The sequence below is a fragment of the Hylobates moloch genome, unplaced genomic scaffold, assembly GCF_009828535.3.
Source record: "Hylobates moloch isolate HMO894 unplaced genomic scaffold, HMol_V3 SCAFFOLD_5, whole genome shotgun sequence".
Classification (NCBI taxonomy): Eukaryota; Metazoa; Chordata; class Mammalia; order Primates; family Hylobatidae; genus Hylobates; species Hylobates moloch.
The window spans coordinates 30,609,050-30,632,982 of record NW_026652280.1 but is presented as its reverse complement, the minus strand read 5'-3'; the positions used below and the strand labels follow the sequence as shown (position 1 = coordinate 30,632,982).

General features: G+C 51.0%; 1 protein-coding gene across 2 annotated transcripts in view; it reads right to left on the bottom strand.

Annotated features, from left to right (window-relative positions):
- Positions 1–4,663: 4,663 nt before the first annotated feature.
- SMAD7 (SMAD family member 7) overlaps positions 4,664–23,933 on the bottom strand; it is a 31,043-nt gene continuing 11,773 nt past the window's right edge. For both annotated transcript variants that reach the window (XM_032152352.2, XM_032152353.2), the window contains exon 4: positions 4,664–6,733. In XM_032152352.2, the coding sequence (XP_032008243.1) occupies positions 6,195–6,733 (539 nt within the window). In that variant the 3' untranslated portion in view covers positions 4,664–6,194. The remainder of the gene's footprint in view (positions 6,734–23,933) is intronic.

Sequence of the window (23,933 nt, the reverse complement as noted above, 5' to 3'; positions counted from 1 at the left end):
GCCTCAATATTGGCCACCCCCTACTATCCATGGACTGGCTTTCCGACTGTCTTCTCTCACTCGCTGCAAAATCCACCACCCAGAGGGCACCACCAGCCTCTGACTGCAGCTGCGGGATGAAAAGAAGGGTGGGGAACCCCCGATTACGGCCAGCTGCCTTGGATTGAGTATCTAATAAAGTATCTGAAATTGCCATTATTGTGGGTCAACATGATCAGATATTAGCAATCCCGCGTGGTTCAACCTAATTAGCATATGGTCAGCTCTTCACATGAATTTTCTCCCCAGTCCCCATTTTAGCCTCATGAAAGTATAATACACACTTTATGCTTTGGAAATTGAGGTTCAGAGAGGTTGTGACTTGCCCAAGTGAGTGCTCAAACCCAGATCTGTCTGACCCCCAAACCGGTGACTGTGAACCACATCCTATTTCACATCAGGCCCCCACCTTGCCTGCCCCCAGCACACCCTCAGGGATAATCAGGAGTTGCTCATTGAGGGCACACCGGCTGAGCTGACAAACAGGTCCTTTGCAGGCTGCTGAGTGTTGGGAGCTTAATAGACCCAGCGAGAAGTCGTCTCTTGCTGTAGGTTTGGGTGCAAATTTAGCTTCCATCACAGGCTGTGCATAGGTGGTCCTAGGCAAATCACTCACCCATTGGAGGGTCAGGCCCTTCCTGAATCGGGGAAGGCCTGCCCACATCCTCTGTGGCGTGGGGACACAGGCAGCATACCCTTGGTGTGCACTGACACGTACAAATGGCAGGTGTTGTTTCTGTTGCTCAGCAGTCAGATCAGCTTGGTCCTTCCAAACCAGAACTTGTTTTAGAAAAAACATATACCCAACTCCTTGAGCCAGGCCTGCCCAGAGAGATTAGATAACACAGAAGTGATGAAATCTGATGCTATCACTTAACAGCTGGGAGACTGTGGGCAATTCTTTGAACCTATTTATCTGTAGAATGGGAGTGATGATCATGGTATCCACTCACAGAGTGGCTGTCAGGATCATATGGGACAATCCCAGTGTAAAGTGCTTAGAACACTGCCTAGCACGGAGTCAGGACATACTCAGCATTGCTTCTTGATGATGAAGATGATGACTATTATTCCCAGCCCAAGCTAAGCCCACAGATGTGCCTTGTTCATGAGACAAGTCCTGTCTGAGCGCCACACCAGGAATTGTCAGGGCAGTGAATTCTAACTGAGACTCCAGTTGAGACTCCAGGGTGCCAAGAGCTTATAGTTCAGCAGGAGAGAGAATCTTACACTATTGATCACTCTTCAGGACAAATTTTTTTTTTTTTTTTTTTTTTTTTTTGAGACAGAGTTTCACTCTTGTCGCCCAGGCTGGAGGGCAATTGCGTAATCTTGGCTCACCACAACCTCTGCCTCCTGGGTTCAAGTGATTCTCCTGCCTCAGCCTCCCAAGTAGCTGGTATTACAGGCGCTGACCACCACACCAGGCTAATTTTGTATTTTTAGTAGACACAGGGGTTTCACCATGTTGGCCAGGATGGTCTCAAACTCCTGACCTCAGGTGATCCGCCCGCCTTAGCCTCCCAAAGTGCTGGGATTACAGACACGAGCCACCGCACCCGGCCAGACGGAAATTTTTTAAAGGGTGGAGGCTTCCTGGAGGAAGTGTTGCCTGCATCATATCCCAAGGATAAGGAGGAGATAGCTAATTGAAGTGGCTGCAAAGCACTTGCTGCAGAAGCACATGAGCACGGCGGGCCTGCAGCACGGTGCATCCCCCTGCATGCCTGGAATAAAAGGTTTCTGTGTGTGGAGGGCTGGGGACTCAGGGGAGAGGTTGGCAGAGGTGGATGCTGAAGGGCTACTTTCACCAGAGGTAAGGGAGACCCAGGGAAAACTTACAGGCCCTGAATTAAGTCATGCTAGTGGGGGTAGAGAAAAGAGAACTCTGAGAGAGATATTTGCATTTTACAATTATTGATTGAGTGAAACAGGATGGAGGGAATTTGTTTTTTTTATTATGGGGGACGGGGCAAGGATGGGGAATCCAGGTTTCTGGTTGGGACAGCTGAGGCATCTACAGGTCTGACGGAGACGGAACCACCAGAGTGATGCTGTCCTCCAGGGAGAGGGTGTAGCCTGAGCAGAGCCTGAGATCGAGTTATATAAAATACCCTGAAATTTAAGGGGTGAACTGAAAGGAAGGAGTACCAAGAGGCAGGAAAACTTCCTTCCAATGGGGTACCTTCTCCCCCTACTCTGCTAATCTCAATGCCATCTGAGCTGAAAGTCCCACCTCCTCTGCAAGCACCTGTGGCCCCAAGACCAGGCCTCCTCCTGGGTCCTCGCCTTTTCTTCTGCCTGCTCTGTTGCTGATCATCTTAGGTGTGGCGTCTCGTCCCCCAGCATCACTCACAGGCACTGTCCAGGTCCATGTTACCTCCGTGACCGCCGCGGCACAGTTCTGGGCACATTGAAGGTGCTCAGGAGATGACTGTGGGTGACAGGCTTGCGGGCAAAAAGAGGGAAGTGTCAGAAACTAGCAAATGCCAGACTCCTCGTAAGCACTCCTCTTTCCCCACCACCCGGAATCAGCCATGCTGCCAGAATCCACACACCTCCACCCCTGTTCCAGCCTCTCCTTCCTCCAGAAGCCACAGCTTCTGCCTCCCAAATCCAGAGGGCTTGCGCAAGTGGCAGGGCCAGGAGGAAACGTGGTGGACCACCCTCCCACCTCCTCTCCATTTCAGGGAGTTGTGGGACTGGAGCCACACAGGATCCTACCAAATAAACATCTCAACAGGGCGTGGACCAAGCAGGAAGAACCACTCAGCCCAGAGTCAGATCCTGATCTCCCTAACCACTTACTATCTCACTGTGTGACCTTGAGCAGGTCATTTCACCTCTCAAAGCCTCCATTTTTGCAGCATGTCCTAATGAAGATGAAATGAGAATTCCCTCAAATGCCTAAACATTATGCCTGGCACCTAGTGAAGCATTCAGTAAATGGTAGCTACGATTATTAAAGAGCTTCTGGGCATGCCGACTCAATTTAGAGCAAACTAAAATGACTTTGACAGCCCCCAGTGAAACACCTTCCCTCCCTACCCGTCCTCCGCCGCTACCACCCTGGAGTTGATTAGAACCCTCCTTGGGTGTTTTCTAGAGATGAGATTTTGCACTTATTCTGGGTTACAGAACTACAATGTAAGCAAGTTTCAGTTTAGTGATAAAAAGCAAAAAGCGACCAGGCGTGGTGAGCCTGTCTGTAATCCCAACACTTTGGGAAAGGCCAAGGCAGGTGGATCACCTAAGGTCAGGAGTTCAAGACCAGCCTGGCCAACGTGACAAAACCCCATCTCTATTAAAAATACAAAAAATTAGCCGGGTGTGGTGGTGTGTTCCTGTAATCCCAGCTACTCGGGAGGCTGAGGCAGCAAAAGCGCCTGAACCCGGGAGGCAGAGGCTGCAGTGAGCCGAGATCACTGCACTCCAGCCTGGGCAACAGAGCGAGACTCCATCTCAAAAAAAAACAAAAAAAAGCAAAAGCTACTTTGAGAGGTAGTAAGCTCCCCATCACATGTAAACAAGTTGGCCAGGATGAGCACTTGGCATTAATGCCCCAGAGCATAAATCAACAATCAACATGTATTAATATTTCTTGCTAAACAATTGTATTGTCATTCCCTTTAATGAAATGGTGGCGCCAGTAGGCTGTAGCGCTTTTGGTGATTTTTTGGCAAAACAGAAAGTTGGCTTTCTACATTGGCCTTCCAAAAAGCTCTCATGAAATTATACAGGCTTATGATACCCAAATCTTAACCCCCACTTCATAAGAACCTCCTTCCTGGATATAAGGTTCAAAAATCCCTTACGTAGACACCTGCACAGCCGTTTGTTTGGTACCCAATTTAGACCATCTCTTGTGCAAGATCTCCCGAATCTAAAACATGGCTCAGATCACGTTCAGCAGTGAACCAAGGCAGGCTGATGCAAAGACAGCACTGAAGAGGCATTTTGACTGCAAGTGCCGTAAGAGCTAGGCTGGGGAAGGGGACTAGTGAACTGTCGCTTAAGTTCCAGCAGACAAGGGAGGATATTGCAGAGTGGAACTTGGACTCTGTGACTTTTGTGGCCCAGGACAGTATTTGGGAGGGAGCCAGGAGGTGGCCTAGTCCCTCTGACTACCACTGACATTCAACCCCCACCTTCATCACCCTTCCAGGGTCTCAGCCCCAGGAAACTTCTCCTGGAATCCAGTCTAGCAGAGGTACAGCAGGCTCAGGATTTAATACCAAGTGAGGAGTTGGCAAGAACCAGATGGACCCAGGTTCTTGGGGCTGAACTTTCCCATCCATCCCCTAATCCGGTCTCCTTCCCATCACCCTAGATCTAATTCCCTGTCCTCAATTCTACAAGCTTTGAATTATCACCCACAGGGCTCCTGTAGGTTGTCTCCCATTACAAATTCAAGACACAAGAAGGAGGGATGTCTGGGTGGCTGCAGGTCTTTCCCGCACTCTTGAAGACCAGGGCTGTTCTAGATGTCTCTCTTTTGTGGCCCACGTCTCCCATCCTCCAAGCACTGGGCTGGGAAGACGCCAACTCAACTGAATTTGGATGAATACTCCTCCCCACTCCCTCCAAGCAGCAGAAGAAAAAGGAGTTGGAGGACAACATGAAATCAAGTGTACATTTTAAAAATCATTTAATGGAACATAAACTCCTTTAGAAAAACATTCAGCTAGGTGATAACACCCATAGAAAAAAACACCAATCTTGTGTTTATCTTTTTTAATTTGGCATTTGTTATTTGCATTTATATTAAAGCAAAGTGCATCTTTTCTTTATTTTTCTTGTTTATACACATTGCACAATACATAAATAATGATGCTTATAAAACGTCTTTATATTTACAAGTAATAATATATTTATATATAACATAAAATACATTTTTTTCTTTAATAAATCTCAGGTTTTTTTTTCAGGAGTCCTTTCTCTCTCAAAGCACTACAATGCTAAATTTCCAATGAGAATGCTTCTCTTGTTCATTTAAACCTTTGTAGTTAGAAAAATAGCTTATGTTAAAGTCTAAACATGCTCATTGAGCTAAGAACAGTGTCAAAGTATCATACGAGTGTATGAGTTGTAGAAGAAATGAAAGAAGAGTTAGGTGTCAGCCTAGGATGGTACCTTGGGTTATGACGGACCAAATCCTTCTTGGAGGGAAGGGGACCGCTAAGCATGTATGTCCCTCCCAGGGACGTCCCCGCTTGCTGGCCTAATAGCAGAGCTCAACACACAGGCTGGGAGCAGGGAGTGCTGAGCTGGTTTTCTAAGTCCGGGAAAAACCTGATGTCACCAGGGCAGGCAGGGGAGAGGCTGAGGGGAGAGGGCACGGGGTGAGCAATACTGTGAGGGGGCTGCCCCGGCAGCCCTTGGGAAGCCCATCTCAGGGAGATCCAGGAGCAGATGGCCAAAAAACAAAGACAGTACAACGGCAGGGGCTGGCGGGAAGGGAGTAAGACAAGGAGGAAAACAATTGGTTCTGGTTCAGCCACTAGCAGGTTCGCTGCTCAGAAGCCTGTGGGCAGGCCTGTGTCCTTGATGAGGGAGAGGAGGGGCGGGGGCTTTCCCAGGCTGGAGACAGAGCCGTGCTCCTGGCAGCTGCTGGGACCCCTGCCACCAGCTCGCCCAGGTACTGCCTCTGCCCCACTGAGCATGTCCAAGGGGCAGGACAGACACCGCTTAGGACCGCAAACCTCTCTGCTGGGGACATCCGTAAGAGACAGAAAACAAAGAGCACGCCATCTCCCCATCTGCTGCTCCTGCACACACGTGCACACTCACCCGCACACTCACACTCACACACACTCCTGACAAGTGAAATGATGACCGCCCCCCTTCATACACTGTGTTTGGTGGTGCTTGGATTTCTGCTTCCCCTCTTCCTATCAGCGTGTCCTGCCGATCATACCCACCCCTTCTTCCAAAAAAAACCCCCAACAATTCTTTTCATAAGCTATTTCTCAAAGAGCGAAACAAAACAGAACACAAACGAGGACGAGAAGAAGAAAACCAACCAACAAACAAACGAACAAACAAAACGACCAAAGAGTTTGCATGAAAAGCAAGCACTCAGGAGGAAAATATTAGCAGCAAAGTAGTTTGAAGTGTGGCCTGCTCAGCTCACGCTCTGTCCCCTCCGCACGCGGCTACCGGCTGTTGAAGATGACCTCTAGCCAGCACGGGCAGCTGCTGATGAACTGGCGGGTGTAGCACTGGCCCCAGCCCTTCACAAAGCTGATCTGCACGGTAAAGCCCGTCCACGGCTGCTGCATAAACTCGTGGTCATTGGGCCGCTGCAGGCTGTACGCCTTCTCATAGTCGAAAGCCTTGATGGAGAAACCGGGGAACACTTTGTGTACCAACAGCGTCCTGGAGTCCGGGTTGTCCAGTGTGGCGGACTTGATGAAGATGGGGTAACTGCTGCGGTTGTACACCCACACGCCATCCACCTCCCGCGTCAGCTGGATGCCGCAGCCGATTTTGCTCCGCACCTTCTGCACCAGCTGACTCTTGTTGTCCGAATTGAGCTGTCCGAGGCAAAAGCCATTCCCCTGAGGTAGATCATAGAAGATATCCAGAGAGGGCTCCTGGACACAGTAGAGCCTCCCCACTCTCGTCTTCTCCTCCCAGTATGCCACCACGCACCAGTGTGACCGATCCCCAGGCTCCAGAAGAAGTTGGGAATCTAGAAAACACAATGGCAGAGAGGGTTAGTGGGGACAGGCATTGGTGACTCCTAGAATGAAGACACCCCCTGCACCCAGTCACCAGCTCATCTCTCAGGACCAGACAAAAAGAAGGAGGCGGTGAGGATAGTCCTGGACTTGCCCAGGCTCTTACAGCCCTTTGACCAGGACTCTGCCTTTCTTTAAGCATAGGAAGCGCTGGGTGCTGCTTCTCTCCAGGCCCCTGCCCATCAGGAGTCTAGTACACCACCACCTGTGCCCACCTGGCCAACAAAGCCTCTTCTCTGCAGAGCACAGATGCAAAGGGACCCTTGGGTGGTCTGGTTTTAGGGCCGCAAAAAGCCTCAGCAACGTCCTGGAGTTACAGATCTTTCAACTGGATGGGACCTTGAAGGCCAGCTCCTCCAGCCCCTTGTCATCCTGATGAGAAAACCAGGACCCAGAAAGCCTGCTGCTGGAGTACCAGGGGATGAAACAGCCAGAGCTAGAACCCAGGTGTCTAGACTCTGGGACCACCTATGCGATGGTCTCTGGGTGCCTGCCACCCGGCTCTCAGATCAGTGCCGTGGTCACGAGGGACCTCTCTAACTGGTAAAAATAAAAATGAGGGTGGCTTGGGACAAAAACATCTATATTCCTGATAGAAAAACAAGTCTCAGTGTGTCAGCAGCAGCCCTGTACACAAAGGGTGAATTCATGTCAAAATGCCAAATCACAACGTGCACACCGGTATTAACCCGGTCTACCTTAACAAAGCTTACTCCAGCCCAGACAGAAGATTATGTGTCTCAAATAGACGCGTCCCCCTTCTCCCCTTCTCTGCCGGCACCCCCGTCCCCAGGGGTGCCCCCTGTTTCCCCTCCTTCCACAGAAGCATCTGGAGCCTGCAGGGCGCCCTGCTCCGCCCTCATCCCTCCCCTGCAGGCCCCGCCCCGCTTCCCTACACAGGGATCTTCCCACAGGCAGCCTGGAGGCCGGGGTGATTCTGGTAAGGTAATTTTCCTCCACAGGCACTTGGAGGACTTTAAAAGGGGGGTCACACGGAGGGAAAGGGAGCCCCGGCGGCGGGCATTCTGACTCCTCCTTAAGTAGGAGCCAGCGGGCAGGCCTCAGACTTGGGACCATAAATCTCCCCAGCCCAGCCAGACTGCAGGAACGCTGTGGTTTGTGGCAGCAGGGTGGAGACCGGAAGTCTTATACTTGTTAACAAAAATGGGGACAGCAGAGGGGGGAAAGCAGAGGGGAAGGGCCCCACGTCGGTCAGGGCCTTGCCCTCGCTCCCTGCAGCCCCAGCTCCTCCTCTCAGGGACCTGGGGGGCACAAAGCAGGGGTTGAGTGTGAGATGTGTTTTGGTGTGGCCTTTGTGTTTCTGGAGTAACTGGGTTCAGAGTCAATGATGATGGGTTGCACCCTGCAGGGGGTCGATGGCAGAGGATGGGGCCGCATCTTGCTGCCCCAGCAGGCTGGGTAACTGGGGCAGCCCAGGACACTAACTGGCTCCAACTTTTACAGGCGTGTTAGGACCTGGGAACTCATTGGCTCCACTCAGTTGTTTTTTTTTTTTTTTTTAAGTAGCAGCCAATGTTGGATGGAGGTGCCCGTCAGTAAGGCCATACAAATGTGCACACTGCGGCCTGCTGAGGCAGCCACACACACACACACCCTGAGCAGCGGTTCCCTACAGACACCCCAAGGTGGCCTTCCCAAATGCCTGCCCCAAAAGCTCCACACAAAGGGGACACTGAGGTCTCAATCCTTTCCCTCAACCCCCACCCCACTGAAAATCGACACCAGAAAACTGGCTGGTCACCGCCCCCACGTAGCTAGGAAGTCCAGTGCGTGTGCATGTGCATGTGCAAGACTGTGTCCATGATGTCAGTGTGTACGAATGTGTGTTATGTGTGTTTCTGTGTGCACATACATACTGGAACATATGGAAAACAAGACAGGGACAGGGAGAAGGTGACTCATCAGGCATTCACTTGTTTCTGCAAAGTATCCATCAACTGCTAATAAACTTGTGAGCGCTGGCAATCTTTGAACTTTCTTGCTGAGGGAACTCAGCTCTGAAGGCTACACCAAAGACCTGAACGCCCATGGAAGGAAGGACACATTGGCATCAAGTGTGAAGCGGGAAGAAAGCCCTCTTTTGGGAGGCACAGCACATCCACCCTTTTGATGGGGAGGAGAGTGTTCTGAAACACAAGCAGCTTTTGCTTATTTTCCCAATTCGGGACAACAAACCTGGCCTGGAAAGGAAACTCGGGGAGCCGCTGGGAAGGAGGCGGGAGGGAGGGTGGGTGGGAGACCCTCAGCAGAGCCTCACAATGCTTTGTTTCATGCAGCCGGACCCACTGAAACCTGGCACTGGCCAACAGGAGGAGGAGGAGGAGCAAGGGAGTGAGTGAAGTATGGACCTGAGATCGAGGCGCCCCCATGCCAGGCCTGTTAGCCACCTAGGCAAGGGGTGGCAGACACCCTTGTCTGCCAAGGGTGGGGGCCTCTGGGGGCAGAGGAAGCTGGGTGGGGACTGGAGCCTGAGACCTGTAGCAGCAGGGGGGAAGTGTCAGGTGGGTTTCTGTTTCATCTGTGCAGCCCGCCCGCAATGTGCTGCCAGACACCCCCTGGAAAAAGCATTTTTCTGCTGAGGTTAATGGCCCAGCCCAGAAAATCTGCAGTGCATGGATGTCGGCAGTGCGTGGATGTCGTGAATGCCGCTGTGTGTGAACAAGGCACCTGAAGTCCATTCGGTGCCCTAACCCACCGCAGGGAGACTCCTGCCTGCTCCTCCCTCGCTGTCCCCTCCAGCTCCCCGACCAGCAGCCTCTGTCCTCCCGTTAGGACAGCCCCAGTCTCCTCCTGCCGGGACTATTTCTAAGCACACACAAAAAACGAGCTTTCCAGCGAAACCATTCAGCAACAGCAAAGGTCCCTCGAACACACACCCTTGTGTTAATATCACACCTTCTGGGGACCCTGCACGACATCCCCCATTGCCAGTACAGAGGTTCCTCTCTTTGCCCTGAATTCCCCACCATTTGGGCTCATTTCTGGGAAATGCTCAGCTTCATCTTCACAGAAACACAGTTCCCTGAATCGGGCCCACAGCCCGCACGAGTCTCCCCACAAAGGTCTGTGTGGACGCTTTGCTCCCAGGGACTTCCCGGTCCACGTGTCGAGGGGCTGGGAAGTTGAATCTGCACAAGGACTAAGGAAGAGCCTTGGCCTCTCGCTGATAGTTAACCTCCAAAGGCAAAACTCACAGTCCTTTGTTAATTTCCCTCAGCTTTATAACCTTTTCCGGTATTTTCCACAAACTTCTCCCCCTCCCCAGAAAACTGTACAGGGGCTTGTTTTAAAACAGTATGTGTTCATTTTAAAGCATCCAAAAGAAAAGCTGTGTTGTAAAAAGCTCACTAATCAGATGCCTGCTCACAATTTTTTCCTTTTATTACAGTGTGGGGAATTTTTGGAGCAACACCAGAAAAATGCTGAATCTGCCTAAAATTCCTTTAAGGTGTTCCCCCCCGCCCCCCCTTCCCCATTTCCCTTAAAGCATAAAATCCTCCCTTTAAAGGGAAGGGGGAGGTGGGCATTGAGAGGGGAGAGGACTTCAGGCTGTGTTTGCGCTCCAACTGGGGAAGAACACTTAGCAAGGAGCTCCCTAGCAAGGAGCTCCCTGACTCTTACAAAGAGTTATTTAATTACCCGGCTCATGAATGAACAGACCAGACCCTTCCAGGAGACCAGAGGCTCATGAATGAACCTCACACCCCAGGTCTCAATGGCACAGGGTGACCAGGCCTCAAGGCCACATTTTAGGTTAAGCAAGGAATTTTCCCCTTCTTAAATTTTTTTCTTTTTTTTTGAGACGGAGTCTCGCTCTGTCGCCCAGGCTGGAGTGTAGTGGCCCAATCTCGGCTCACTGCAAGCTCCGCCTCCCCAGTTCATGCCATTCTCCTGCCTCAACCGCTGGAGTAGCTGGGACTACAGGCGCCCGCCACCACGCCCAGCTAATTTTTTGTATTTTTAGTAGAGATGGGGTTTCACCGTGTTAGCCAGGATGGTCTCGATCCCCTGACCTCGTGATCCGCCCGCCTCAGCCTCCCAAAGTGCTGGGATTACAGGCATGAGCCACTGCACCCAGACTCCTTCTTAAATTTTTAATTTGAAGGCGTCAGGAGATGAGAAAGAAGAAAAATGGGAGGAGGGAGGAAAGGCCTTGTTCAGTGCCTCAACAATACCATTCTCCACCTGAAGGCAAAGGGCAGAGAGGCAGAGCAGCTCCAAGAACAGCCATGGGGTTCTGAGAACACGGGCACGCATGGAAGAGAAGCTATCTGGGCCTGACTGGGCCCACACAAAGGAGGTACTTGAGGGGAGGGGGTCCCCAAGATTCCATTTAGGAACAAGGCCAAGCTTGGGGGAAAAAGCCAGTAGAAACATGAGCTCCATCAGCTGACACCCCATGGTTAAATGTGCCCAATTGCCAGGGTACCGGGAGCTGGCGTCAAAGGTGGGTGAGGAGGGGTCTCCACCAGCTCTCATCTCTGCGAGGCACTTAGATAATGAAGTGATAGTCCTCTGCCAAAGTCCAACAGGGCCATGGGCCTATGAGCCCCCTCTGCCACGGTCCAGCAGAGCAGAAGGCTGAGGACGGAGAAGTTGGGGAGGAAGGGCGCCTGGGCAGGCATGGCTGCCTCCTGCAGGCTCCCTGTGCCAATCAGGGGCAAACGAAGGGCAGAAATGTGGACACAGACAGCTTGCACCTGGCAACCTGGGAGCGCAAACATCACCACGCCTCGCCAACGCCAGGTCCAGGGTCCTCCCTCCTCAGGACCCAGGCGCCACCAACGGTTGCCTCATCCTGTCTCTCCCTCCACATCAGACATCTCAAAGGTTAACAGCACCCATCCCCTGCTCCCAACCCTGTCAGGAAATTGGCTGTTCTGGTATCAACAAGCCCTCTTCAGGGACAAGCCTAAGATAAAAGGGGACTCCAGTGCCAATCCATCCCATCTATTCTCACGCCAAACCATCATAATTCACAAGGACCCTTGCTGGTCTCTTGTTTTCAATAGGCAAATCCCTCCCCCAAATAGAGACGCGTAAAACTTGCTGAGATATCTGGGCTCACTTTAAGGGGCCGCCTCTAATCCACCATGCTCACAGCCTCATCCAAAAAAGGAAAGAGGACCCCAGAGCTCCCTGAGACTCCTCAGGAAACACAGACAATGCTGGGGTTTACAGTGAGTTCCTCATGGAGGAAACAAACCAAAATGTTTCAGGTAAACTGCGAGTTAATCAGAAAGCACTGGGGCCCAACCCATCTCCAGCACCCCATGCTCTCTCCCCAAACAGATCAGAGGATGAATCCTGGCTGGTGGAAGGCTGACCTGAGAAGACTGGATTTTTTTTTTTTTTTTTTTTTGAGATGGAGTCTCACTCTGTCGCCCAGGCTGGAGTGCAGTGGCGCAATCTCGGCTCACTGCAAGCTCCGCCTCCCGGGTTCATGCCATTCTCCTGCCTCAGCCTCTCCGAGTAGCTGGGACTACAGGCGCCCGCCACCACGCCCGGCTAATTTTTTGTATTTTTAGTAGAGACGGGGTTTCACCGTGGTCCTGATCTCCTGACCTCGTGATCCGCCCGCCTCGGCCTCCCAAAGTGCTGGGATTACAAGCGTGAGCCACCGCACCCGGCCGATTTTTTTTTTTTTCATGCTTTGCAACATCTCTAGTGAAGTGAGATGGCTGGACTTGGGGGTGGGCAGGGGGTGCCACAGGGTCTCCTTCAAAGGCCAGGCTGCTCTCTGGTTCCCGGGCCCAGCAGGCTTCGTTTCCACCCCTTGGCGTGTTCTAGCCATGGCAGAACCCCCACCCCTGTGCCAACCCCAGAGGTGAGCTGACCAGCTACAAAGCCAGATATGCATTTCACACCAACCTCGCATGCAGCCTCGGGGTAACTTCAGCTCATCCCTAAAACAGGGTTCCCCCAAGGCCAGCCTCATAAGGTTGCTGTACCAATTTGATGCAAGTGATTGGGGCCAGCTTGTGGAGAGTGCTGCACACGCGTTGGTCTCATCTCTGAGGCTCCTGCGTTCTCCAGCTGCTCAGAAAATGCCCACCAGTCTTCCCAATTGTCTCCACATCCCCACACCCCATGGTAGAACAGTTCTGGGCCAATGCCTACACTTAATAAGCATTTACTTTGCATAGGCTGTGTTCTCTAAGTGGCTCATGGCAACCCTCTGAGGCTGCATACTATCACCAGCCTATCTTAAAAAAGGGAGTAGTAGGGGTGAGGCACAAGTCACTGGCTGAAGTGCAGAGCTGCAATTCAAGCCTAGAATATTGCCTGGTGTGAGCTGTGGACACAGGCCTCTAAAGCCACCAAGCCCACTGTTCTCCCAAGTGTCCTTCAGAACACACTTTGGAAATGCTGCACCAGCTTTTAGAGCTGTGCATGGGGTGCAACTCCCCTGTAGCAAGAAGTGGGGGGTAAAACAGCTTTTTTGCCAGCAAGCTGCTCTGTGATCTTGGCCAAGTGGCTTGCCCTCTTGGGGTCTCAGTTTGACCTGTCCATAAATAATGTAAAGGGGACAAGGGAAGATGGCCCCATGAGCCCCCTTCTGGCCTTCATGGTCTCTGGCTGCACTCTGATTCTCAGTATTAAACAACACTGGTTCCATTTATTTTTACTACCTTCCAGAGAGTAAGAAAACCACTTTGAGGAGCAGGGTACATTTTTGCATTTAATTTGCAACAATAAAACAAAATAAAATCAAAAGAGAAGGAGGTTTGAGTCAGGTTTTGCTGTGTCCATCTCTAAACCAACTTCTTTTTTTTAATTTCAGAGTCAGAAATGACTTTTTACTCTGTCTTACTATTCATCACCCTCAAGAGACGGTGAGCACCCAAGAGAGAATCTCTTTTATCACTGTCATCCGTCCACTGTCTGCCCAGGCTTGGTTCCCTGAAGTTTCTCCTCCCATCACCGCCCTCCTTGCCACCTCTCCCAAGCCTACATATTTCGCAGATCCTGCTGGTCTAGAACACTAATTAGTGACTGTGTCCTTACAAATTATGTTAAATAATCAATTCCTAGACTAAAATGTACTCCCTGGCTCCCCAAACTGGTCCCACACCACCTCCCAAAACCCCCTAAGCATCTGAGTCTGAAGCCCCCAACCTGGGGATAAATGCTCCTAAGAGCATTTATCTCGCCATGGAGAATGTAATTGAGGGTGGCACAGGGCAGGGGAGGAAAGCCACACAAATCAAAAGCTCTTGTCTGTCTCGCCAGTCAGGCTGACGCGGCTTCCTGTGCCCCAGCATTCAGCCATGCAAATTACAGCGTGTACCCAGCTGCCTGCAGCCACTGCTGTCTGAGGAGGGCCCGCTCTGCCCAGGCTCCTCTGAGAGAGGCCTCAGAGGAAGGGTGGGGACTCCCGACCCAGCCAACTCCATTCATAATATTGACAGTAAAGGGCCTCTCTGGCTGCTGTTTAGTGTGCATGCAGCCGAATCATTTCTCAAGTTCGAATTTCCAGATACTTCCCCTCCATGGTGCACCAACCAGGTTCCCACTGTTACCCCCCAAGTAACTCAGAGTAGCTCTCTTCAGAAAGGGGGTTCACATATTAGCAGGCACAGAAGCCCTTAGCCCTGCATGGCATTGTCTGCTCAGCTGCCTTCCCTCTGGGCATGACCCTGGCACCCCCAGGAAGACACAAGGGCTGAGACAAGCATGGAACAGAAAGTCTGTCGTGTCCAAGAGAGACTACCAAGTCAAGTCTCTTACCTCACCCACCTACCCACCTGCCACCCTGAGAGTGTAGGAGATTCCCCAAATTCCCTATCTGGATTCCCAACTGGGCAGCCGGCACTGAATGCTGATTCATTCTCTCTCTCTCTCTCTCTCAATCTCTTTCTCTCGCTCTCTAACACACACACACACACACACACACACACACACACACACACACACACAACACACACACACACACACACACACACACACACACACACACACACACACGTTAAAGCATCACGAAAATCTTAATACAAACCACTGCATCATTAAGCCAATTTTCCAAAAGGACAAAACCCCTAGGACAGGACAGTTTTTCCCTGGTTTTGCAGGTGGTGGGGGGCTCTGCGCATGCAAGAAACCAAGCTACTTTTGCTGTGGGCCTCGTTTTAATAAAGCCCCAGGGTACCAGGACCCCTAGTCCTTGGAAGGCATCACAGAACCCAAAGGGAGACCCTCTCCCACCCTATCCCCCACAGGTCCAATTCCACTCCAGTTTCTAGAGGGTAGGAAAAACTGTTTGAAGACGTGGAAAAATACAGTGAGAAACAAAAGTCCTTTTCATTCCTCCCCTCCCCCGGCTCCCCTTGTTCCATAACAATTATGAAAACTGTTGGATGGGATGGCATTTTGAACATTTACTGCATTCCGGCCAATAAATTCCAATGCAGGATCCGATGGAAAAGCTCCCTCCTCTCCGGCGAGCTCCCTCCCTGGCCCCCTCCCCCTGCACTCCCAGCCCTCATTCCATCTCTCACTTTACAACCCAATACCAGGGCCTGGCCAGGCCAGGGCCGCACTGTACTTAGAGGGAAAAACAACAGTACGACAGCCTGGAGACAGCGTGCAGACTGGAAAAGTTAATCATTACTTCTGTCTGCCTCCGTAATCTAATCTCTCCCGCTTGGACACACTCACTGTTCAGCCATCCCAGCCCTTTCACCCCTAAAGCACCCAGGACCTCCCAGACCCGAGCCCCCACTCCCTCTGGTGGGCCCTCCCATTCCTAACCTCCAGTTAGGAGGTCAAGGGAATAAAAGAAGAATGAAAGGGTCCCCCACCCAGAAGCTGCTGTCACAAGGCCCTGGAGTCCAACATACACGGCCAGCTGCTCTTTGCTGGGTGCCCCACCTTTCAGAGCCTCCAGGCCTCCCATAAACATGGGCTCCCATAAATGTGAGCTCCAATCTGGCTGGTGACTACAGCAGCTCAGCACTGCCCCTCCCCCACCGCACAGGGACAGACTGTCCCCTCCCCCCTTTCTCACTCCCTCTGCCCCAGGATTCACCCTCAAGCCCACCCCCGGTGGGTAGGGCTCCCCCACCCCATGTGATCAGTGTGTGCCGACACACGACACACAAGTCAAGGAGGCCCTACCGTTGGCGATGCCTTAAAAAATGAAACACAGAATGACAGTGTAATTTAGCAATTCCACCTCTGGGTATATACCCAGAAGAACTGAAAGCGGGGACTCCAACAGTATTTGCACATCCACGTTCACAGCAGCATTATTCACAATAGCCAAAAGGTAGAAGCAAGCCAAGTGTCCATCAAGCAATAAATCAACCAAACATGGAATATTCATACAATAAAATATTATTCAGCCTTAAAAAAGAAGGAAATTCTGACATACGCTACAGCATGGATGAACCCTGAGGCCATTATGTTAAGTGAAATAAGCCGATCACAAAAGGACAAACACTGTCTGATTCCACTATTCTATGAAGTACCTAGAGGAGGAGGCAAATTCATAGACAGAAAGAATGGTGGGTGCCAAGTGCCGGGGGGGAGGGGAGAAGGGAAGTTAGTGTTTCTTGGGAACAAAGTTTCAGCTAGGGAAGATGAGAAAGTTCTGGACGTTGGGGATAATAGCACAATATGAATGTACTTAATGCCACAGAACTATATACTTAAAAATTGTTAATATGGTGAATTTTATGTATATTTTACCACAATAAAAGAAAAAGGCCTCAGCTCTCTTAATGCTCTCCTTTGCACCCCCATAACTAGTCCTCATAAGCATAGAGTTCCTGAATTGGGGATTCCACGGGTGGGACTGGGCTTCAGCAAAGGTTATCGGCCCCCTGCAGATGTATAGAAATTGTGGCATGTCATGCATTTTTCTGGACAGAGTCCTCAGCTTTCACCCATACTTGGAAGAGTTTGCGAGCCAAGAGACAGGAAGAACTACAACCTTTCTATTTTAAAATGGAAGCAGTCTTTGGCTTCCAGAGGGATATCTCATCAATAGGGGGGTCATTCCCACACCCCTCAAATCCAAGAGACAAAGATCACAGATCACCGAAGAGACTTGGCAGCCAAGCCCAAGCCCTTATTTTGCAGATGAGAAAACTGAGGCCCAGAACACAGAAATGGCTCCTGCAAGACCATGTGGCCAGCCAGGGACTGAGACACTCGGCCTCAACACAGGAGAGCAGGCCAGCCTCTAGTGACAGAAAAGTGGAGGATGCTGGCCCCGCCACTGTAATTCTCTCCCAGCCCCCTCCTGGGACTAGGGCATCCTGGACACCCTGGGGGAAGGGGGGGCTTCTGAGTTTTTGCAGGCCCCACGATCCAGGGCTCTTCCCCAGGAAACAGCCCCCCAGCGGGGTTTTGATTGTGCCCCCACTGAGCAGGAGATGGGGCCCATCTATCTGTAAGAATGGTATGGTGCACTCAGATCACACTGAGAAGTAACTTTTTAATTTTCCCTCTTGGTTACTGATTCATGAGGGGGTGGGGCAGGGCTGGCTCAGAGGCTGCAGTGGGGCTGACAAGGTCCCCAGGCCCAGCTCTTGATGAGCCTGCCGGGGAAGGAGACACTTAACAGCTTCATGAGGTGACTGGAAGGTGGGACAGGGGACAGGGACAATCATTTAACCTCCGAGTGAGCCACCCCAGAAAATGCAGAGAGCTAATCTGCTAACGGCACAGTCATATCTTGGCGTCTTATTGTTTTTGTTCCCGTTGAGTGACAGTCGCAGATCAAAACGTAAGAAAGCAATACTGAAATGAGCACACAGTCGCTGGCCTGGTTATCTGAGTTGTCTTCTGGCTGAAAGAAAGTCCCAACTTTGCAAGATGAAATTGGAGTTGAGACCAGATCTTCCCTTTCTGCTCTGATCAAACCCCCCAGCAAAAGCAACTCTCCCCGCCTTTTCTTCCTGGTGGGGCTTCACGGAAGAATAAGAAGAGTAATTCAATTAGCGAACTCCACAGAGCTTGGAAGCCATCGGTTGGCCCCAGGGGAACAGACAGGGAAGGATGAACGTGAAAATGAAACACCCTGGTAAATGCATCTTAGATTATTTCATCCAAACCCAACCCCAGACAGGCCAGGGCCTCACACACAGGGCTGACACCTCAGAAATGGACTTAACCCTCAGATTTAAAATTAAAAAGCAAGAGTTTCTTTCATCCCCCAGATGGTCTTCATGAGAATCAAGTCCTCTGGAGTTACAAAGGGAAAGTCACTCCTGGGCTTTGAAAACATCTCACTTCCCCTCTGGCTGTCAAGACATTAGATACTGTCTTTCCAGATGTTTCCCCACCCCTTGGCTGTGGTCCACTGAGGAGCCTGGCGCTAGGCTGGTCACTTCCACTCTGTGCTGTGCCCCAGGTACTACCAGGGTCTGGAGGGTGGATTCTAACCACAGCTCCTGTTCTTCCTGTTGTCATCTTACAATCAGCAAGAATCGGGGTGGGGAGGCGGGCTGGAACCAAAACCCTGGAGACCTACCTCTGTTTATCTACAAGCTTTACTTTATCTCAATTCTCAACAGACCACACAACCAAAGCAGAAGCAGAAGTGGATGACTCAAGAGCTCGGCCCACCCTGCACCTCCCCCACCTATGGCCTGGCTTCATGGAGGGACCAGGCTCCTCCTGTCCTACAGAAGCTGCCCCTGCCTGCCTCCAGGTGGAGGCAACTCCTATTCAATCCCCGCTACCCCCGGCTCCATCCCCATGGATTAAACATCACCTTCGGACAAGCCATTCCATCTGCCAATTCTTCATTCTATCCCAGCGCAGGAACTGGTCCTCTGCACAGCACACAGCCTGGCACATAACAGGTGTCAATACATATCTGCTCCATAAATGAATCACAGGGACACACTGGTTTCTTCCAAAGCAGCAGGCCCACCTAGCTTCACACCTGGCAGAGGGAGGCACATGTGAACCCACCTGAGAGGGGAGCACACCTTCCAAGCAGGGAGTCAGCCAGAAGGACCAAGTCCCTCTCCCGGACTCCCCATGGAGGACACAAGAGAGAAGCCCTGTTCTGCGCTAGGTCACACTCAGCCGCCGTGGCACATGCCGCTGAGAGGTGTTTCCAAGGCAGGCGCTGGCCCGCCAACCTCTGTGGGCACACCACCTGCCCACAGCATTCTGCTTTGGCGTCCTGCTCTGTTTGGACAAGTTACCCTCACCAAGTGTTCAACAATGCTTTTACACACCCCAGGGCCCTTGTTGTGTTATGAAAACAAAACAAAGCACGCTAAGGAAAAAGCTGGGAGGGTGGGGGTGAGCGTGAGTGGACAGCGGGCCAGCCACACACACAAGTCTCTTTCTTTCTGGTCTCTATCCTAAAGATGGCTCCTTGGCAGCACAGGCCGGGGCACTGTCCCATGCCCTGTGTCATTAGAACGATGACATCAACAAAGAGGGGATTTAGAAACCCTGAGACAAATAAATGGAACTGGACCTTATCTACACCACTGTAGGGCTGTGGCAAGCCACCTCTGGGAGATGCTTCTAGGTGACCCATATCACCCCTTCCTCCAAAGCACAGCACCGTTACTGGACACAGCTGTACCAGGGGAGCTCCGAGATCCATTTCCCCTCCACTGCTCACTAGCACCCTAGAAATAGTCTCAGGAAAGTTACAGAACTCCTGCAGGATGAGGGGGACACGGTGGCTTGAAAATACAAAGGCAGCCCTGAGTTCCCAGCGGCTAAGTGCCAGGAGCCTCTGTTAGGGGAAGGCAGTACAGGGGGTAGGTAAAAAGGCTAAAGGCTTGAGTAAATTCTTACCTACCCCCCATCAGAAAAAAAAAAATACAATCACTTTTTTGCAAGTTAAAACTGAGCTAATGACACTGGGTGGGGCTCAGTGTTGAGGACTCCCGCAGCCAAACCAAAATTAGCTTCCAGCCAAGAGCTGCTTGGCCTTACCATTTGGGGAAGGAAGCTGAAAAAGTCATGAAAGATTCTTTAGTAAAATGGGAAATAAGGCGGCAGTTAACATTTCAACTGAAGGTGACCCTTCTGGTAAAATATTTTTTTAAATAATAAAAATAACATAAAGTTCTCAAACAGCCTCTTTCTTAAAGAAAATGGCCTACACGTTCTCGTGGGAGTGGAAGGGAAGGAAAAAAAAAACACAAAACAGAAAACAGGCTAGCTGTTTCTCAGACACTACCTTTCACGAACCACTTAATTCTGGAGTTATTCTCAAAAAAGAGATGACGCAATTTCCTGTCTTGTCCCAATATTTCCTGTTAACTTACAAGGTGAAAGTTATCGCCGTTTTAAATAACTGTCCTCAACACCACTGAAAGTCCCTTTTCCCAGCCAGTGCCCATCCTGATCAAAAAATGTCCCATCTTACGGTATAAATATGATCATTTTCTACACCTTTTAAGAGTTGGCTTCATAAGAAGCCTGGTTCTCTCTATACCAGATACTGAATCCACAGGGGCACCTTCCACGGGAGTGGGGTTAATAGCCCAGATCTCCAAGGTGAACCCACAGAGAGAAACAGAGAGGCTGGGGGGCAGCTGAGTCCCCAAAGTGAGCCAACAGGTTTAGGTAGAGTGGCCGGGATCAGGTGAGTGTTGCTTTCTTGGTGTGTTAACCACTAAATTGAGAACTGTGCCTCAGCAGTTAATAATATCTTCCCGCTGAAAATAGCCTGGAGAGGAAGCCTCTGTGTGACAGTAGGCAGGCAGCCAGCCTTGGGGCTAGCCATTCAATACTGAGCGAGAGGTGGTAGGGCCAGTGGTGACCTCCCAGCGGCTGTGCTTACAGTATCCTTTCACAAGGCTCCCTCGAAGGGAGGGCGCCCGGGCCAGTCACCTGCGGCCTCTGCAGCCCTAGAACTTGGGCAAAGACATCACAGGGACTGGGGTCTCCAGCGGCCCAGGAAGGGTCTGGATCACCAGCTTTGGGAGCCAACCCTGGCATCACCCTGGTTCATAGTCACTGGGCTGGGCAGGCCAGGCCAGGGGGACCCCGCAGAGTGAGAACAAGCATATTCACTTCCCCCGGCAGAAAGGTCAGGCCGGGATTCAAACCAGAGGGAACTTTCTTGTCTCTCATTTCTGGAACCCACGAAGAAAAAAGGAAGGTCGAAGGATCAGCACAGATGTGTCTGCTTGCTCAGGTAACACACAGAAGGCCAGGCGTGGTGGCTCACGCCTATAATCCCAGCACTTTGGGAGGCTAAGTCGGGAGGATCACTTGAGGTTAGGAGTTCGAGAGCAGTCTGGCCAACATGGTGAAACGCCCTTTCTACCAGAAAAAAATTAGCCAGGCATGGTGTTACACGCCTGTAATCCCAGCTGCTAGGGATACTGAGGCACGAGAATGGCTTGAACCCAGGAGGTGGAGGTTGCAGTGAGCCAAGATTGTGCCACTGCCCTCCAGCCAGGGTGACAGAGTGAGACTCCATCTCAAAACACACACACACACACACACACACACACACACACACACACAGGCAGGCCCTCCAGCCGGGGTGACAGAGACTCCATCTCAAAACACACACACAGACACACACACACACAGACACACACACACACACACACACACACACACATACACACCAGACATCCCGGGCAGGCTACCAGCCTTGCTCCCTGGCCCATCAATGTACTTCCCATGTGACCTCAGGGCTGCCACCAAAACAAGTGTCTACCATTATCAGGTCCCAGGCAACTAACAGAAGTCTCTCCGATTTTACTCTCCACAATCACTGTTCCTTATAGATTATCCAAATATCTGCATGTATTTAAAACCTACCACTGGCCATTTTTTTGTCAAACTTGTGGTAAAATACACATAACCTAAAATGTGCCACCAATGGCATTTAATACATTTGGAGAACTGTGCAACCATCACCACTCTACAGTTCCAGAACATTTTCATCGTCCCAAAACGAAACCCAGTCCCATGGGTCCCTTTTACAATCCCATTCATGACAGCAAAGCAAAACAGTGGACCATGTATAGTTAATAATCGTTTTCTCTCAAATGTTTCTATAAGCAAGCAAAAAAGCTATCTGGGAAGCTGAATCCCGAGGGATTTTAGTGTGCGAGCAAGTCTAGGAACTAGCACTTTACACCTTTTTTTTCTTCTGCCAGGTGAAGACAACTGCTTTGAGGGTGATGCTCCGAGTTCAAGGCCTTGACCGAAGGGAATAAAGACCAGCCTGGCCATCATAATTCTGCAAGGAATTATGGTACAATAACAACAATAATGAAGGAGCAAAGAGGCCAGGCGCAGTGGCTCATGCCTGGAATCCCAGCACTTTGGGAAGCCAAGGCGGGTGGATCACCTGAGGTCATGAGTTCGAGACCAGCCTGACCAACATGGCAAAACCCTCTCTCTACAAAAAAATACAAAAATTAGCCGGGCGTGGTGGCACACGCCTGCAGTCCAACTACTCAGAGGCTGAGGCAGGAGAGTCCCTTGAACCCAGGAGGCAGAGGTTGCAGTGACTCGAGATCCCACCATTGCACTCCAGCCTTCGCGACAGAGCAAAACTCCATCTCGAATTAAAATTTAAAAAAATTAAAAAATTAAAAAATTTTAAAAAGAAGCAAAGGAAGCCAAACTTGATCATGAATTCTTCAGCATTTCCTCCCTTTTCACTACTCCACTGGCTCTGAGCTTGCCACGGAGGTCCCATAGGTGTACAAGTCTACGCAGCTACAGTCAGGCTTTGCTAAGTAAAGGCGTGTGTGTGTGTGTGTGTGTGTGTGTGTGTGTGTGTGTGTGTGTGTATGTAGGAAGTGAGGGGCAATCAGCGTGCTAGAGTGTCACCAAAAGTGACACCACCCAAAGCCTGGCCTTCACCTGGCCCCTCCCCCTTTGCTGGCCCAGTTCTGCCTGGGGACAGGATGCGTGAGGCGGCAGCAGACCATCTTGTCTGGCCGGCAGAGCAGCCCAAATTTGCTCCAGAGATTTTAAATGCTGTCACCCTGTATTTAACCCCTGCTGGACTGCCTCATTCTTTCCAGGACAAAAGAGGTTTTATCAGTAAGCCCTTCTCCAGGGGGAAGTGCGTGACCTGGGGCACTTCAGAAGAGGCGGGGTCCAGGACTGGTCCTCACCAGGGTGTGGGTGTGCACCAGGTGAGCCCGCCCTAGCCCTGACTCATCCTTTTGGCAGGTGTTTAAGGAGAGGCAGAAGATGTCCCCTGAGTTCCAGACTGTCATTTCTCACAGTGGCCTGCAGGGTACTAAGGGGATGGGAAGGAAGGAGCTTGCTCATGGTCACAAGCACCTGTCCACCTGAGTCCCCCAAAGTCCATGCTCATTAGCACTTGGGTGAAAGGCCCACGTGCCTGTGAGCTCAACCTGTGCCCCCTGCCCTCACTCCACAATGGCATTAGAGACTCAGTGAAACCATGAGCTGTTTTGTAGCCAGGCAGGGGGAGGTGACTTAATTTAAAAGCAGAGCAACAGGCGCCCAGGCCCAGGTTCCCAGTTCACGATCACAATTCCAAGCCAGACAATGAATAATTGTCCACGTGCAGCTGATTAACTTTCCTTAAAACAGGATGGAGCAATGTTTCCTAAGCTACTTGGTTTGAGCCCAAGTCAACTGTGGACTGAGCCAGGGGTGCATTTTCAGATTATATAGGTATTTTTGAAGGCTCTCCTCTGAGACTATGACAGATGCCAGCGGGGATCAAAGAGAAGGAGAGAGAAACATTCTTGGATGCTGAATGGATACTGACTCAAGGATGCTCCCATCCCCCAGACTTGGGAACTAGTAGCCACATATGAATCTCAAGACCTTAGAAAAAGAGTTGGCCACCCTTGGGTTGGAGGCATGGTGCCGGGTCTCTCCAACAAGCATGACTTTGCACAGCCAAGATATGGGGTTTCCCAGGACACGTGAGCACTTCTGTCTCCACTGCCTCCCACCTCCCTCCTTGAGATCCATGGGAGAGCTTCTTTTGAAGTTTAAATAACTACAAGTGGTTGCTGGCTTCCAATCCCTACCCTAACTGGGCAGGTCCATATGGCTGAGGCCGAGCCAGCTCCAGACATTCATATATAAAGGAGGAGGCTAGAAGATGAGTCTGCAGCTGAATAACCTAGAACTCACAAGGGAGATGCTGCTCCCTCAACCCACTCAAACCAGGACAGCAGACAGGCA